The sequence below is a fragment of the Aquarana catesbeiana genome, linkage group LG04 (genome assembly GCF_042186555.1).
Source record: "Aquarana catesbeiana isolate 2022-GZ linkage group LG04, ASM4218655v1, whole genome shotgun sequence".
NCBI lineage: Eukaryota > Metazoa > Chordata > Amphibia > Anura > Ranidae > Aquarana > Aquarana catesbeiana.
Window position 1 is genome coordinate 12,476,886 of NC_133327.1, and position 15,519 is coordinate 12,492,404.

At 43.6% G+C, this 15,519-nt stretch overlaps 1 protein-coding gene across 2 annotated transcripts in view; it reads left to right on the forward strand.

The window, feature by feature from the left end:
- KIF13B (kinesin family member 13B) overlaps positions 1-15,519 on the forward strand; it is a 367,935-nt gene that overhangs the window by 274,806 nt on the left and 77,610 nt on the right. For both annotated transcript variants that reach the window (XM_073624835.1, XM_073624836.1), the window contains exons 29-33: positions 207-262; positions 4,469-4,593; positions 6,790-6,966; positions 11,945-12,037; positions 14,880-15,032. In XM_073624835.1, coding sequence (XP_073480936.1) covers positions 207-262; positions 4,469-4,593; positions 6,790-6,966; positions 11,945-12,037; positions 14,880-15,032 — 604 coding nt within the window. The remainder of the gene's footprint in view (positions 1-206; positions 263-4,468; positions 4,594-6,789; positions 6,967-11,944; positions 12,038-14,879; positions 15,033-15,519) is intronic.

Genomic DNA, 15,519 nt, shown 5'->3' on the forward strand with positions numbered 1-15,519 from the left:
TCTTTTACTTCAAAAATCTATGTGTATACATACAAAAAAGGATCAAGCCAAGCAACTGTACAGTTTCAAGCAATACCATGCTCTTCCTCAAGCTATGGATGTCATTCAAGTTTTTGGGTTTTTTTGTTACATCTGGGTGACTGCAGTTGTGAATGTTGTCAAACTGGAATTCAGTTTCACCTGCATTATTTTATTTGTCATTGCAGGACTCCAGTTTCTGGAATGGAGACTCATATCCCTGTAATATTCCTGGATCTTAATGGTAGGTAACTGTTGGAGTTTTTAATGCCATACATAATACAATAATACATTCTATTGTTTTTGATGATGTGCTGAGCTGGGATCTCATGCAAATATTTGGTATAGTTGCCCAAAAGACTGACTGTATTGGACCAGCAATTTTCATAGCAGCTCAAATCTTCTGGGCACTAAAATTCCCCTCCTCAAACCCTCAATGTTATCACCAATGTTCAGTTTCAACTAAAATTACAGGTACTCACAGCAGACATACAAACATCTTGGGCTTTGAAGAACCCCCAGGTCTGCCTTACAGAAGCGAAATGTAGGATTATATATGCCGTGGCGCTTGGAAAGACTGAAGACACCTTAGCAGATAGAATAATCAAAAACACTAAAGTATGGCAACCATGAATACCTACTTTCAGGCTTTGACAGCATCCTCCTGAAACCATAATCACCCACTCCCCCCTGCTGTAACACACGGTCCTATAATACTCCATGAGTAGTTGCATTTCATGCCCTGGACCCCCAACACTCCTCTCTTTTTATGCCCCCCATCCTCCCCATCCTTCCCGGGTCCTCCCCATCCTTCCCGGGTCCTCCCCATCCTTCCCGGGTCCTCCCCATCCTTCCCGGGTCCTCCCCATTCTTCCGGGTCCTCCCCATTCTTCCGGGTCCTCCCTAACTCCCCATTCTTCCGGGTTCTCCCCATTCTTCCGGGTCCTCCCCATTCTTCCGGGTCCACCCCATTCTTCCCGGTCCACCCCATTCTTCCCGGTCCACCCCATTCTTCCCGTTACACCCCATTCTTCCCGGTCCACCCCATCCTTCCTATCCTTCCTATCCTTCCTATCCTTCTCAGCATCCTCAACCTCCCCATCCATCCCATCTATATCAGCCTCCCCACCCTCTCCTCTATCCATATCACCATCTATATCAGCCTCCTCACCCTCCCTATCCATATCAGCCTCCTCACCCTCCCTATCCATATCAGCCTCCTCACCCTCCCTATCCATATCAGCCTCCTCACCCTACCTATCCATATCACCCTCCTCGCCCTCCCTATTACTGGCTTCCCCTACCCCACCGTATAAAATTCAAATTGCTAACCACAACATACAAGGCCATCCACAATATCGCCCCCAGCTACATCACCAACCTCTCCGGTAGATATCGCCCAACTAGCCCAAATCATCCCCTCCGCTCCTCCCAGGACCTCCTGCTCTCTAGCTCCCTTGTTACCTCCTCCCATGCTCGCCTTCAGGACTTCTCCAGAGCCTCTCCCATCTTCTGGAATTCCCTGCCCCGGTATATCCGATCAGCCCCTAACCTGCCCACCTTTAGGAGATCCCTGAAAACTCACTTATTCAGGGAAGCCTATCCCACACCCACCTAACTGTCCCCGAGCCACCCCCATCAAATCATTCCCCGCATCTATTACCTTTTGTACCACCAACCCCTCCCTTTAGAATGTAAGCTCTACAAGCAGGGCCCTCCTGTCCCTTCTATATTGAACTGTACTGTAATTGTGCTGTCCTCTCTCCACATTGTAAAGCGCTGCGTAAACTGTTGGCGCTATATAAATCGTGTATAATAATAGTAGTAATGTCTTTAGCCTTCTGAACAACACAACACTGTTTTCAATCCAATACTCAGAGGACTATTCTTAAGTTGTACCCCATGGGACAATGTGCTAGGCTTTGTGTTAAGATATAAGATATAGTTTGTTAAACTAAAGGCAAAGCAAAAGTTTTTTTATTTTAGAGTAAGGGATGGTTGTACTACCTCTCAGGATTTTTCCCCCAATCTGTATTCCATTGGGGAGGTGTGCCTTCATTTCCTGTCTAAAGGCACAACAGGAAGTGAGACATAATTCCATAAAAATGAGGGAATGCCTGGTTATCACCAGAACTAGTATCCCCACTGGATGATTTTTCACCATTTCTGTTCTGGGATTTTTTTTCCTTTTTATTCCCAGGGTAACCAGGACAAATGAGGAGGGCGAATATCTCTAATGGGGGGGGGTTCAGACAGCAATAACAACCTGACAGTCCTTCTCCACTATCCAAAACTAAAAAAAAGTTCTATGGTAAACCATTTTTGAAAATGAATCAAAACTATTGAACAAGAAATACAGGAGGTGCCAGTGCCAACCTGCTTCATGTTTCTGCTGATGGGGCTTCGCTACCTACCAGGTCCATAACTGGGCTGGTGAAGTCTGAAAAATGCTTACACAATACTCTGTGTGTTTTAAATCAAGGATCTTGATTTATTTATAGATTATTTGGATTGATTTTTTTCTTGATAAATCTCAGAGTTTGAAGAACCAAGGTAGCATTCGTAGCTTTTGTATTTCTGTCCTCAAAGGTTCCTTCTAAAAGTTTGTTGGGGCTTGTGCTTATCCATGTGCATTCCACATTCTGCAGAATACTTATACACTCATGCTCCTCCCCATCCCAGCAGGCATACTAAACATGGGCTTCATTAAATAATATACTGTTTGTGGAAGGTTTGCTCCATCCTAGTTGATCACTTCCACATGTCAGTAGGCCACAGGCTTTGCATAAGTGTTTGTGTGCATAAGCCATAAATAGAACCTTTTTTTTAGCTATTGTGATAAATTCTGAAGCTGCAAATTGTTTGTGTTAACCAGACCCCCCCCGACCCCCATACCAGTTTGCTGTCCATGCATGTGTTGCTTTAACGTGAACCTGTACTTTGCAGATTCACTGTAATCCCCAGCAGATTATTTTCCATTCACTCCCCTGCTACTCGTTTCAATGCTGAGAGGGAGCTGAAGAAGAAGCCCTTTGACATCCCTATGAAACTTTTACAATCCATACATGGCAATTACCTAAGCATCTACATTTTTTTTTTTTTTACCTGCAATTTTTTGAGTTGGTGATGGAGTCCCTTTAGTGTTTTTAAGAGGTCAGCAAGACCCCCTGTATTTGTGACTGGCTCCACCATTGCCAGCTATGACATGCTGAGGAAGGAGAGTGGCCACATACAGCCCCTAGTTTGTTGCTTTTTCATTTGTATGTTTGATGCATGAGTACAGTATGGGGGAAAGACATCCGAATGGGTCAGGACCTGTATAGCACACTACGGCTAACTCAACGCTTTGCACCAAGTGCTAAGGTGATCACCCAAGTCAGGATCCAGTGCCCAAAGCAACACTACAGGCTGTCTCTGTTGCGTGGTGTCTGGGTACAGCTCCCAAGGCTTTACCCAAGTTGTACCAATCCGGATACACTACTACTGTGTAGAAAAGTAAGTGACAGTGAGGGTTGATTGAAGAATTGGAAGATAAAATATTAAACCGAAGAAGTTGGTTTCTCCAGGAAGGAGAAGAGGTCCATCCCCTACAGACAGCAAAAAACTGAGGACTTATGGAGTGGGGTTGGGTTATAAGGTAGGCACCCCAAGGGGTTTGGTCCTCCAAAGCTTGCCAGTGTCCAATCCTGTGAAGGTACGAGCCTATAGCCCATGGTGTTTGAATAAGTTGCCTGTGCCCTGTACTATACTCTAAGATATGGAATTTACAGGTAAGTCAATACCCTGTTTCCCACCGAGGTTGTATTCCTGACTATACACAAGGGTGCTATTATGGTACAAGTTCAGGCCTCATACACATGAACGTAGAGGCTGCAAAGTGTTTTAGTGTGAAATCCCCAGCGCTTTCCTTCACCCGGATTGCTGTGTACAGCCATCCATCTGCAAAACGCCAATGGGCTGATGTACGTGCTCTTGTCTCCCCCTGGGCTTGAGAAATCACCAGGGATTTTACACTAGAGGGTTTTGCAGCCCATTCATCTATTCTAGCACAACCTTTACAATACAGAGGAACCTTTGAAATAAATTTCCTGTCTCAAAGAACCCCTGCTAAAAATGACTCCATCTACAACTCATGATACATTATTATATGTGATGGTCAGTGAGAAGAATGCTCATTACACTTGTGATCATTGGGATGAGTTTACAGATGGCTAAAAAGATCAACAATGTCAGTGGGAACTTATCTGAGAGGCAGAAATTCCTCAAGGAACCCCTAGCAACCTGTGGAGAAACCCTAGGGTTCCATAGAACCCTGGTTGAGGAAACCCTGACTTAGATGTCAATGTGCTTGAGGCCTTTCATGCAAATAGTATTCTTTGTGGAGTCATTCTATAACACTGGAAACCAGCAGCAGTAATCATCATCGCCGTTTCACTTTTATTTGTTGCAGCGGATGATTTTAGCTCGCAGGATAATCTGGATGAACCAGAGGCAGCCGGATGGGACGCCACGCTCACCAACGAAGAGGAAGATGAATTCTTTGATCTGCAGATCGTCAAACACCACGAAAACGAGGTTTGTATTGGAACATTTTAGTTTTCTAAGCTGTAAACATCATCTGTATGAAGGATCAGCATAATAGCGACTTTTATACTTTCATTGCCCTATTTTGCTGCTGACATTTTTTTTATGCTTGTTCAAGTTACAAAACACAAGTTTTTTTGTTAAAATTAAGTAAAATATAAAAAGCAAAATGGTGAAAAGTAGACGAATTGGCATACAAAATTCTGAAATGTTCTCTTTGCGTTTTATGTCTGGTTTAGAGTTCAACTGAAAAGCTGCCTTGGGAGGCTTTGTAAATAGAATAGATAGAATTGTGTAAAGGATAGTCATGGTATCCCTTGTAGTAGTTGGTCACTTTCAAATGGACTTGATTAAAGGGACTTCTTCCGTTCTAAATGGGTGTCGGGAACTTATGCCATTACTTTTAGTGAGGCTCGGGAAGTGGTCAACCTACCAGCTTGCTACCTCTGGGACCTCAGGTCAGGGTGACAGAAGGCATTACAGAGCTGAGAGTAGTCATAGATGCTTTCCTTGGCTTTACAAGTCATATGACACATTTGAGGGGAGAAATGGGAGAACTTCACTCACTTTGCCAGGTGTCATTACATCTGAGGTCTGTATGTGCATGTCAGGGCGGCAGGGGGAAATTTGTGCTGGGGATAGCTTTGGGGAAGTGGGGGGTGTTTGTATTCGAAGGGTGTTTTTTTTTTTTTTCCTTTCTTTTGCGAGGAAGAGAAATGTGAATTAGTTACTCCTGACGTCTGCATTGTGTGTAATGTGCTATTGACCTCTGCACGCTACGTTAACATACTACTAACCTGAGTTCTGGTTTGCTTACTCCTGATCCCTGAACTTTACGTTACATACGACTGACCTTTGATCTCTGTTACTTGCTTCTGACTCCTGTGCTCTTGGTTACATACTACTGACTTTTGAACTCTGCTTTAATTGCTTCTGATCCCTGCACTTAGCCCTATGTTCTACTAAACTTTGATCTCTGCATTACTTACTGTACATCGGATGACTGCTTTCTGCTACTGAACTCCTCATTACCTACTCCTGACAGCTTCATTCTGCATTTCTTGCTCCTGACTTTTGCACTCTGCATTACATACTACTGACATCTTATCTTTGCGTCTGACTCCCCTGCACTCTGTGTTACATACTACTGACCTATGATCCCTGTTACTTGCTTCTGACCCCCCCCCCCCCTCCTGCACTCTGTGTTACATACTGCTGATCTTTGATCTCTTTTACTTGCTTATGACCCCCACTGCACTCTGTGTTACATACTACTGACCTTTGATCTCTGTTACTTGCTTCTGACCCCCCCTGCACTCTGTGTTACATACTACTGACCTTTAGTCACTGTTACTTGCTTATGACCCCCACTGCATTATGTGTTACATACTACTGATCTTTGATCTCTGTTACTTGCTTCTGACCCCCCCTGCACTCTGTGTTACATACTACTAATCTTTGATCTCTGTTACTTGCTTCTGACCCCCCCTGCACTCTGTGTTACATACTACTAATCTTTGATCTCTGTTACTTGCTTCTGACCCCCACTGCACTCTGTGTTACATACTACTGACCGTTGATCTCTGTTACTTGCTTCTGACCCCCCCCCCCCCGCACTCTGTGTTACATACTACTGATCTTTGATCTCTGTTACTTGCTTCTGACCCCCCCTGCACTCTGTGTTACATACTACTGACCTTTGAACTTCAATTACTTCTGATCCCTACACTTTGTGCTGCCTACTACTAAACTCTGATCTCTGCATTACTTATGCCTGGCCACTGCATTCTGTGCTACTTACTTCTGAACTCTGCATTATTTACTCCTGACCCTGAACTTTGCATATCTTTATCCTGCACTCTGCGCCACATACTGCTGATCTTTGAACTTATGCATTTCTTATGCCTGCGCTCTGCACTGTGTGTTACTTACTCTAGACCCCTGCACTATACGGTACTTTTGACCTCTGCACTGCGCATTATACTCTACTGACCTGGAAAATGTATACTGATCAGGAATCTGAATTACAGGGGAGCTACAGTTTTTTGTAAAAAAAATAATTAAAAAAAAAGCTCAAAGTCAGCAGCTCCAAATACTGACTTTCGTGTTTTAGTTCCGCTTTAAAGTATAATGCCAAAATTGCAATTATTGCACCTATCTTTGTTCATTTTGGCTTTGTTCTTTCAGGTAAAATCAGAGGCCTCCTGGGACTGCACCGTCCACAACTGCCCGCAGCTCAGTAAAGGCTCCTCTGCAGATGAGAGAGTTTACCTTATTGCCAGAGTGACCGTACAGCTGAGTCACCCTGCTGAGATGCAGCTAGTTCTACGCAAGCGCATATGTGTCAATGTCTACAGCCGACAGGTGAGAATGAAGACTTCAGCCATTTTTTCCCAGATGTCTCTTCAAAATGTGCGCAACAGTGCAAACTATTTAGGAGAAAAAAAAGCAGTACACTGATATTGTCAGCTAATATTTTGGGACCCGTTCACATTATAATGCACATAAAAAATGCTTCTCTGTTGGCCTGGAGTCACATGTCTTGTGTGACTCTGCGCATCTATGCACATTTTTCTGTATCGTGTTTTTTTTTTTTTTTTTTTTTTTTTTAAATTCAAAGGCATGTTTTTTTCTGACCTAATTGTTGTGGGTGAGGGATCTTTCAGTGCAGTGCGTTTTTATGTGCATCACTCCGAGATAAAATGCAAGCGTTTCATTTTAACACAGATCCTGGAACACACATAAACTCAGCGTTCTAGTGTGAATATGGCACCTAGAAAACTATTGTTTTCTATGTGTCATTGCAGTTACCTGCTTAGAAAAATCACCGCTCAACCCTATTTAGTTTATGTGGTTAACGTGTTAGATGGCCTCAGCCTTGCATCACTTTACAAGCCACTCCCTCTGACATGTTTCACCCCACCCACTGGGGCTTAGTCAGAGAGGTCTCTGACTAAGCCTTGGTGGGTGGGGTAAAACAAGTCGGAGGGCGTCGCTTGTAGAGTGGTGCAAAGCTGAGGCCATCTTACACATGATGACCACATAGACTGGATAGGGTTGAGTGACGATTTTTCTGTGTATGCTCTACACCAGTGGTCATCAACCCTGTCCTCAGGGCCGACTAACAGGGCAGGTTTTAAGTATTACCTTGGGGAGATGCAGACTAGAATTCTGCAATCACTGAGCAGCAAATGATATCACCTGTGATGTATTTCAGTTATCTTGCAAACCTGGCCTGTTAGTGGGTCCTGAGGACAGGGTTGATGACCACTACTCTACACTACAGGATGGAGATATTTTCAGCCAGCACCCCATTCCTGAGTACCAGCAGGACTATATACAATCTCCTTCTTTCTTAGAGCAGCACTACAAGCTAACGGGTCACATTGCAGTTACCTGCGTTCATCCAGTGAGGAAAAGCACAGCTAACTGCACATACAGTGGATCTAAAGTCTCCCTGGTAAAATATCAGGTTTCTGTGATGTAAAAAAATGAGAAAAAGATAAAAAATTTCAAAACTTTTTCCATCTTTTTATGTGACCTACAAACAGTACAACTCAATTGAAAAACAAACTGAAATCTTTTAGGGGCAGTAAAAATAAAAAACTATAAAATAATGTGGTTACAGAAGTGTGCACTCCCTCTTATAACTGGGGATGTAGCTGTGTTCAGAATTAAGCAATCACATTCAAACTCATATTAAATAGGAGTCAGTACACATCTGCCATCATTTAAAGTGCCTCTGATTAACCCCAAATAAAGTTCAGCTGTTCTAGTAGGTCTTTCCTGACATTTCCTTAATCACATCCTACAGCAAAAGCCATGGTCCACAGAGAGCTTCCAGAGCATCAGAGGGATCTCATTGTTAAAAGATATCAGTCAGAGTTTCCAAGGCATCAGATATACCAGGGATCTTCAAACTGCGGCCCTCCTGCTGTTGCAGAACTACACATCCAATGAGGCATTGTAAAACTGACATTCACAGACAGGACTAGGCATGATGCGAATTTTAGTTGCTGAACAACTGGAGGGCCTTAGTTTGAAGACCCCTTAGATATACCATGGAGCACAGTGAAGACGGTCATCATCAAGTGGAGAAAATATGGCACAACAGTGACATTACCAAGAACTGGACAGCTCCCAAAAATTGATGAGAAGACGAGAAGAAAACTAGTCAGGGAGGCTGCCAAGAGGCCTACAGCAACATTAAAGGCGCTGTAGGAATATCTGGCAAGTACTGGCTGTGTGGTACATATGACAACAATCTCATGTATTCTTCATATGTCTGGGCTATGGGGTAGAGTGGCAAGACAGAAGCCTTTTCTTACGAAGAAAAACATCCAAGCCCAGCTAAATTTTGCAAAAACACATCTGAAGTCTCCCAAAAGCATGTGAGAAAATGTGTTATGGTCTGATGAAACCAAGATTGGATGAAACTGCACATCACCAAAAGAACACCATACCCACCGTGAAGCATGGTGGTGGTAGCATCATGCTTTAGGCTGTTTTTCTTCAGCTGGAACAGGAGCCTTAGTCAGGGTAGAGGGAATTATAAACCGTTCCAAATACCAGTCAATATTGGCAAAAAACCTTCAGACTTCTGCTAGAAAGCTGAACATGAAGAGGAACTTCATCTTTCAGCATGACGACGACCCAAATTATACAACCAATTCAACAAAGGAATGGCTTCACCAGAAGAAGAATAAAGTTTTGCAATGGCCCAGCCAGAGCCCAGACCCGAATCCCATTGAAAATCTGTGGGGTGATCTGAAGGGGGCTGTGCACAGGAGATGCCCTCGCAATCTCACAGATTTGGAGTGTTTTTGAAAAGAAGAGTGGGCAAATTTTGCCAAGTCAAGTTGTGCCATGCTGATAGACTCATACCCAAAAAGACTGAGTGCTATAATAAAATCAAAAGGGGTTTCAACAAAGTATTAGTTTAAGGGTGTGCACACTTATGCAACTATATTTTATTTTTTTTATTTTTACTTCCCTCCACCTAAAAGATTTCAGATGGTTGTTCAACTGAGTTGTAGAGTTTGTAGGTCACATTAAAGGTGGAAAAAGTTCTGAAATGATTTATCCTTGTCTCATTTTTTTACATCACCGAAACCTGTTTTAACATAGGGGGGGGGATGTGTAGACTTTTTATATCTACTTTATTGTGAATGGGCCCTAAAGCTTTACCCAAAACAAATATAGATAGCTGTGCAAAAGACAGTGCTACAACTCTGGAAACCCGATCCCACAAAGTAAACCGTTACACCAGTGCCCCCCTCCTAGCCTCTGCAAGTCACTTCTATTTCACGTGATTGGAAGAGCTGGCACCTTAGTGTATTGCAGTAAGACATGCGTTACTGAAGATCAAACGATACTGGGGGAATAAAATCCAGCGTTGACGTGTTTCTGCCCCTACAGGCCTTATTCATAACCACTTTGAATTAGGCCCGTAGGGGCTGAAACGCGTCAGCTTTCTGTGCTGGACGTTCTTTCCCCTGTTCCCTTTTGATCTTCAATAAAGCAAGCTTTACTGTAATACAGTGAGGTGCCAGTGTTCTATCGATTTGTGCCCTCCGTCGAACAGTGCCCACGCATTCGCAGAACGGAAAGGGCACTCCAGCTGATTTCCCGATCAGCTGGATTGACGTCACCATAGCACAAGCACATTGTAGGAGGCTTTTTTCGACGGGAGATACAATTTGATGAACACAATTGAAAGCAATGCAAACAACGGAGGGACACCGTAGTTGTCATATTGTGCCTCGCTGTTGCAGGGTAGGTTGTGGGTGTGTTGAAGGGTGGGATTTGTCTGTGTTGCAACCCGCCCTTAGACACAGGCAAAACCCGCCGTTCAACACACCAAACCCGTCCTGCAATATAGACAGAACACGACCTTGAGCACACTTTAAACTCGCGGCGCAACAGCGAGGTACAATATGACATATACGGTATCCCTCTGCTGTTTGCATAGCATTCAATTGTGAATCGCCAAATGGTATCTCCCATCAAAAAAAGCCTCCTACGATGTGCACATGTGCTATGGTGACGTCACTCCAGCTGATCGGGAAATCAGCTGGAGTGCCCTTCCGTTCTTCGCATGCGCGGGCACTTTTCAACGTAGGGCACAAATCGACAGAACACTGGCTCTTCTGTTCATCTGAAATAGAGAATGCTGACATTTAACCCCAGGGATGATCTGACGCTACCCAGCTGGTGGCTTTCAATCTCAGCGGACATTGACAGTCAGTTTTTGATCAAATGAACAGGTGACTTATGACTTAGTCATTACATGGGTGGCTTCACTAATAAAATAAGCCTGCAGATAGCATTTCAGCCTGAAGATTGAAATGTTCACCTGTTTAATACTGTCATTGTCCACAACAATTGCAAAACAAAAAAAAAAACTGTATAGCCGCTCTCTCTACAAAAGATTGGGCAGAGCTGTTGCAACTCTGTCCAGCATCTCCTTGCAGCAATAGATCATTGTTTTAGTGATTTATTGCAGGCTGATTGCAGCAATAGATCATTATTAGAAGTAGTCTGTTGCTGCACAGCTGGATGATGGATCTGGATCAGGTATTTCCCCCACCCCATTCCCTTACAAAATGAATCCCCAGGTCTCAACACTGATGATCCGGATGACATTTGTGTTTACTGGCTGATTGTAGCCAGCAATAGATCATTATTAGAAGTGATCTGTTGCTGCACAGCTAGATGATGGATCTGAATCGGGTATCCCCCCCCAAAAAAAATAATAATCCCCAGGTCTCAACACTGATTATCCAGATGACATTTGTGTTTACTGCACATAATATACTTGCATAAGAGAACGTAATGTTATTTAAATATTAAAACGTTTAGCAATTGCCAACCTGTAAGAAAATCACCTTTGCGCTAATTTGTGCCTTTTCAGCTTGACTTTGATCTATCTTTTATGTTGCGCTAATAATTTACCCCCAATTTTTTGGGGGGTAAAGCTCTCCCAAATGTAAAATGCATGGATTCACATTGAGTTTTACCATCCCACTATGTTACATCAAGGTCGCACCTATGTGATATTATTTTAATAAGACCTTGTTGATTATATTTTGCAATAAAAATATAGGGGTGTGCAAATCACATAAACATTGCATTAGGAAAAGTTACAATAAATTGCATTTTTTTTTATAGATTTTTTAAAATATTTATTCGCAATGAAAAAAAAAAGCAAATAAATTAAAAGGAACCAAATCAAAGCCTTATCTGTCCGAAAAAAAAAAGTTTAATACTTTACTTTTCTTTTTATCTGTTATTGCAGTTTTATGTGCTAATATTTATATTTCATTGTTCTTTGTTATTGTAGGGTTTCGCTCAGAATTTCCTAAGAAGGATGTCTCACAGGAGCAACATTACGAGCTGTGGCGTTACTGTTGAAATCGTTTCCAATATTCCTGAGGTAAGAAGTTAATTCTTAGTGTTTTTGCACATTTGGTCTAAAAGTCGACTTAAACTGAAAGCATGCGTCTATCTGTAGTAATTATGTTAGACTTTTTTATTTTTTGTCCTACTAGGCGACTGGTGCCTAGGCATTAGTTACCTGATCTCTGCTTATATGAAGTATTTTGGGGTCTGTTTATTATTTATCTATTTATTGCAGGTACTTATATAGCACCAACAATTTACTCATCGCTTTACATATATATTGTACATTCAGTCCCTGCCCTCAAGAGGTTACAATCTAAGGTCCCTAAATTCACAATCAGTGTTTAGGAAAATCCAGCTTGCTTTTCCACCTGAGATTCTGTGGCAGAACCCTGGCATTGGTCACATGACCAAGCATCGGTTAAATGTTTAATTTTGCCAATTAATGTCCTTAACCTTTAAGTACTGCGACGTGGTTAAATATTTATATGCATGTGCTTTCACTTCTGATTTTAGTTCAGAGATGTGGCAAAAGCCTATTCCAGCACCAAAACACATTTCATTATTACAGTTTTCTTTGTCTGGCCACCTCTGTTTACACAAAGAAAAGGCAGAACATGGGGTGAAATGTGGCCGAAGAGGAGTAACAAGACTACCAGGTCCTATCTCCCATACATCCTCCTACTCAAGTTTAACCAGTTCCTATCTCCCATACGTTCTCCTACTCAAGTTCAAATTCAGTTCAAATTCAAATAAGCTTTCTTGGAATCACCAAATACATTTTGGCATTGCCAAAGCAGTTGTGTTTGTATGGGAAGGAGGGGAGGTTGCTCTGGGGCAGTCTGTAGAGGGTTAAGGGGTAATATAAAGGGGGATAGGGGAAGAGTCCATGTAAAGGATTTTGAAGTCCTAGGTTTTTCATGTCTCGCTCTCTCTCTCTCTCTCTCTCGCGCTGTCCTTGGTCTCGCTCTTTCTCTCGCTCTCTCCTTGTTCTCGCACTGTCATGGTCTCGCTCTTTCTCTCGCTCTCTCCTTGTTCTCGCGCTCGCTCTCTCCTTGTTCTCGCGCTCGCTCTCTCCTTGTTCTCGCGCTCGCTCTCTCCTTGTTCTCGCGCTCGCTCTCTCCTTGTTCTCGCGCTCGCTCTCTCCTTGGTCTCACTCTCTCTCTCTCCTTGGTCTCGCGCTCTCTCTCTCCTTGGTCTCGCGCTCTCTCTCTCCTTGGTCTCGCGCTCTCTCTCTCCTTGGTCTCGCGCTCTCTTTCTCTCCTTGGTCTCGCGCTCTCTTTCTCTCCTTGGTCTCGCGCTCTCTTTCTCTCCTTGGTCTTGCGCTCTCTTTCTCTCCTTGGTCTCGCGCTCTCTTTCTCTCCTTGGTCTCGCGCTCTCTTTCTCTCCTTGGTCTCGCGCTCTCTTTCTCTCCTTGGTCTCGCGCTCTCTTTCTCTCCTTGGTCTCGCGCTCTCTTTCTCTCCTTGGTCTCGCGCTCTCTTTCTCTCCTTGGTCTCGCGCTCTCTTTCTCTCCTTGGTCTCGCGCTCTCTTTCTCTCCTTGGTCTCGCGCTCTCTTTCTCTCCTTGGTCTCGCGCTCTCTCCTTGGTCTCGCTCTCTTCCCTCTCTCTCTGGTCTCTCTCTTCTCTTGCGCTCTCTCTCTCCTAGGTCTCGTGCTCTCTCTCTCTCCTTTCTCTCCCTTCTCTCTCTCTCTCTCTCTATCTCTCTCTCTCTCTCCCCCTCCCTCTCGTCTCTCTCTCGTTATCTCGTCTCTTCCCTCCCTCTTCCCTCTCTCTCTGGTCTCTCTCTTCTCTCTCGCGTTCTCTCTCCCCCCTCCTCTCCCTCTCTCTGGTCACTCTCTCTCTCTCTCCCCTCAGTCTTCCCTCTCTCTCTGGTCTCTCTCTTCTCTCTGGTCTCATCTCTCTCTCTCTCTCTCTCTCTTTCTCTCTCTCTTTCTCTCTCTCTCTCTCTCTCTCTCTCTCTCTCTCTCTCTCTCTCTCATCTCTTTCTCATGTCTCTCTCTAATGGATCACTGAGTGGAAAATTTTGGGCCTCGTCGGGGCTGTATGCAACTCTCTATGTTGAGTGTCTTTTACGTGTCCAAGGTGACATATTGGGATCACTATATCATACTGTACATATCACCACACCTTATTGATGTGGTGAGTGCGGTCTCTGCTGTCCCCAGTCCTCCCCATCCTCTCCAGTAACATTACTCTGTAAAGGTTATGCTGTCATTTCACCGACACCGGCTTTTTGATGACTGCTGCCTGAACACAATGCACAGAATACAAAGTTTCATTGATTCTTTTTAGTCGATATCTCCTGCAGTTCATAGTGCCGGTGAGCGTTGTTGCTCTTGCTGGGAGGCTCACATCTCTGTCGCTTCTGTCTACATAGTAGATAATGGAGATCCTTTTTCTGAAATATTACCTCAAGTAAGTGAGGCAATTAGGAATCATTAAAGCAGATCTCTGTATAAATATAAAGCCAAGCTGGGTGTGCATAATCTCCAAAAAAAAACTGCTAAATGCAAAACTGGAAATGGGCTTTAAAATGGCCAAATACTACATAAAAACAGCAAGCAATGCTCTTTATTTCAAGCATAGTTTTCAATTACAATGGCCTGAGCACCGTTATTTAGCTTATCATCCTATAAATATGCGGTAGAGCTTGGTTGAGTTTTTGTGTACCTAGTTTTCAATTGTTGGGCTGTTTTGCATCTCTCAGTAACATACACCTCGGACAATCATAGGTTTTGCATTGTACAAATGGTACTTTTGTGTATGACGTGTGGAGTTTGGCCTATCTCATTGGAGCCCGAAGATGAAAAATAGAGGTGATTGAGAGTATTTCCTCAAATTCAGCCAATGATATAACTTTATTCCTTATCCTCAGGACTCTCAAAGCTCTGAAGACCGAGAGGCCCTGGCACGCCTGGCAGCAAATGCAGAGGATCCCGGTTCAGCGGATTCTGAAGCATACATTGAGAAGTATCTGCGGAGTGTTCTGGCTGTAGAAAACATCCTTACCCTGGACCGGCTGCGTCAGGTACGTGTTATCCTTTATGCATTGCTTATTTGTCAATTATGTATTTTGCAAGGTTATAATGAAAAAAAAAAATAAAAAGCTCTGCACTGCAGCAATGCAATATACTTTGTGGACAGAGAGTCCCAGTGTGTAAAAATTCTGGCTGTATGCTAGTTATACATGCTGCCTTTTGTAATGCTGCCTATCCAGTGCTCCCTGACATTATGGTTCAGGCTACATCTGCTTCATGTAATGTCACAACTAGTGCTAGCAAGCCTTTACTTTTTTATAGTCATTACTCTCTATCGAAAAGCCAGTGGCATGCAAAACACACCTCAAAAACTTACACCCGGTGCCAAAAAAAAAGTGCCCACACATAGAGAGTGAAACACAAAAACGTGCAACGGGTGTATAGAGTCCTCCACTAGGGAAGGACCTTACCCTGATCCCCCGGGGCGTTAGACTCCAGACAGGGACTGAGGTACTCAGACAAAGGGTCCATCTGGCC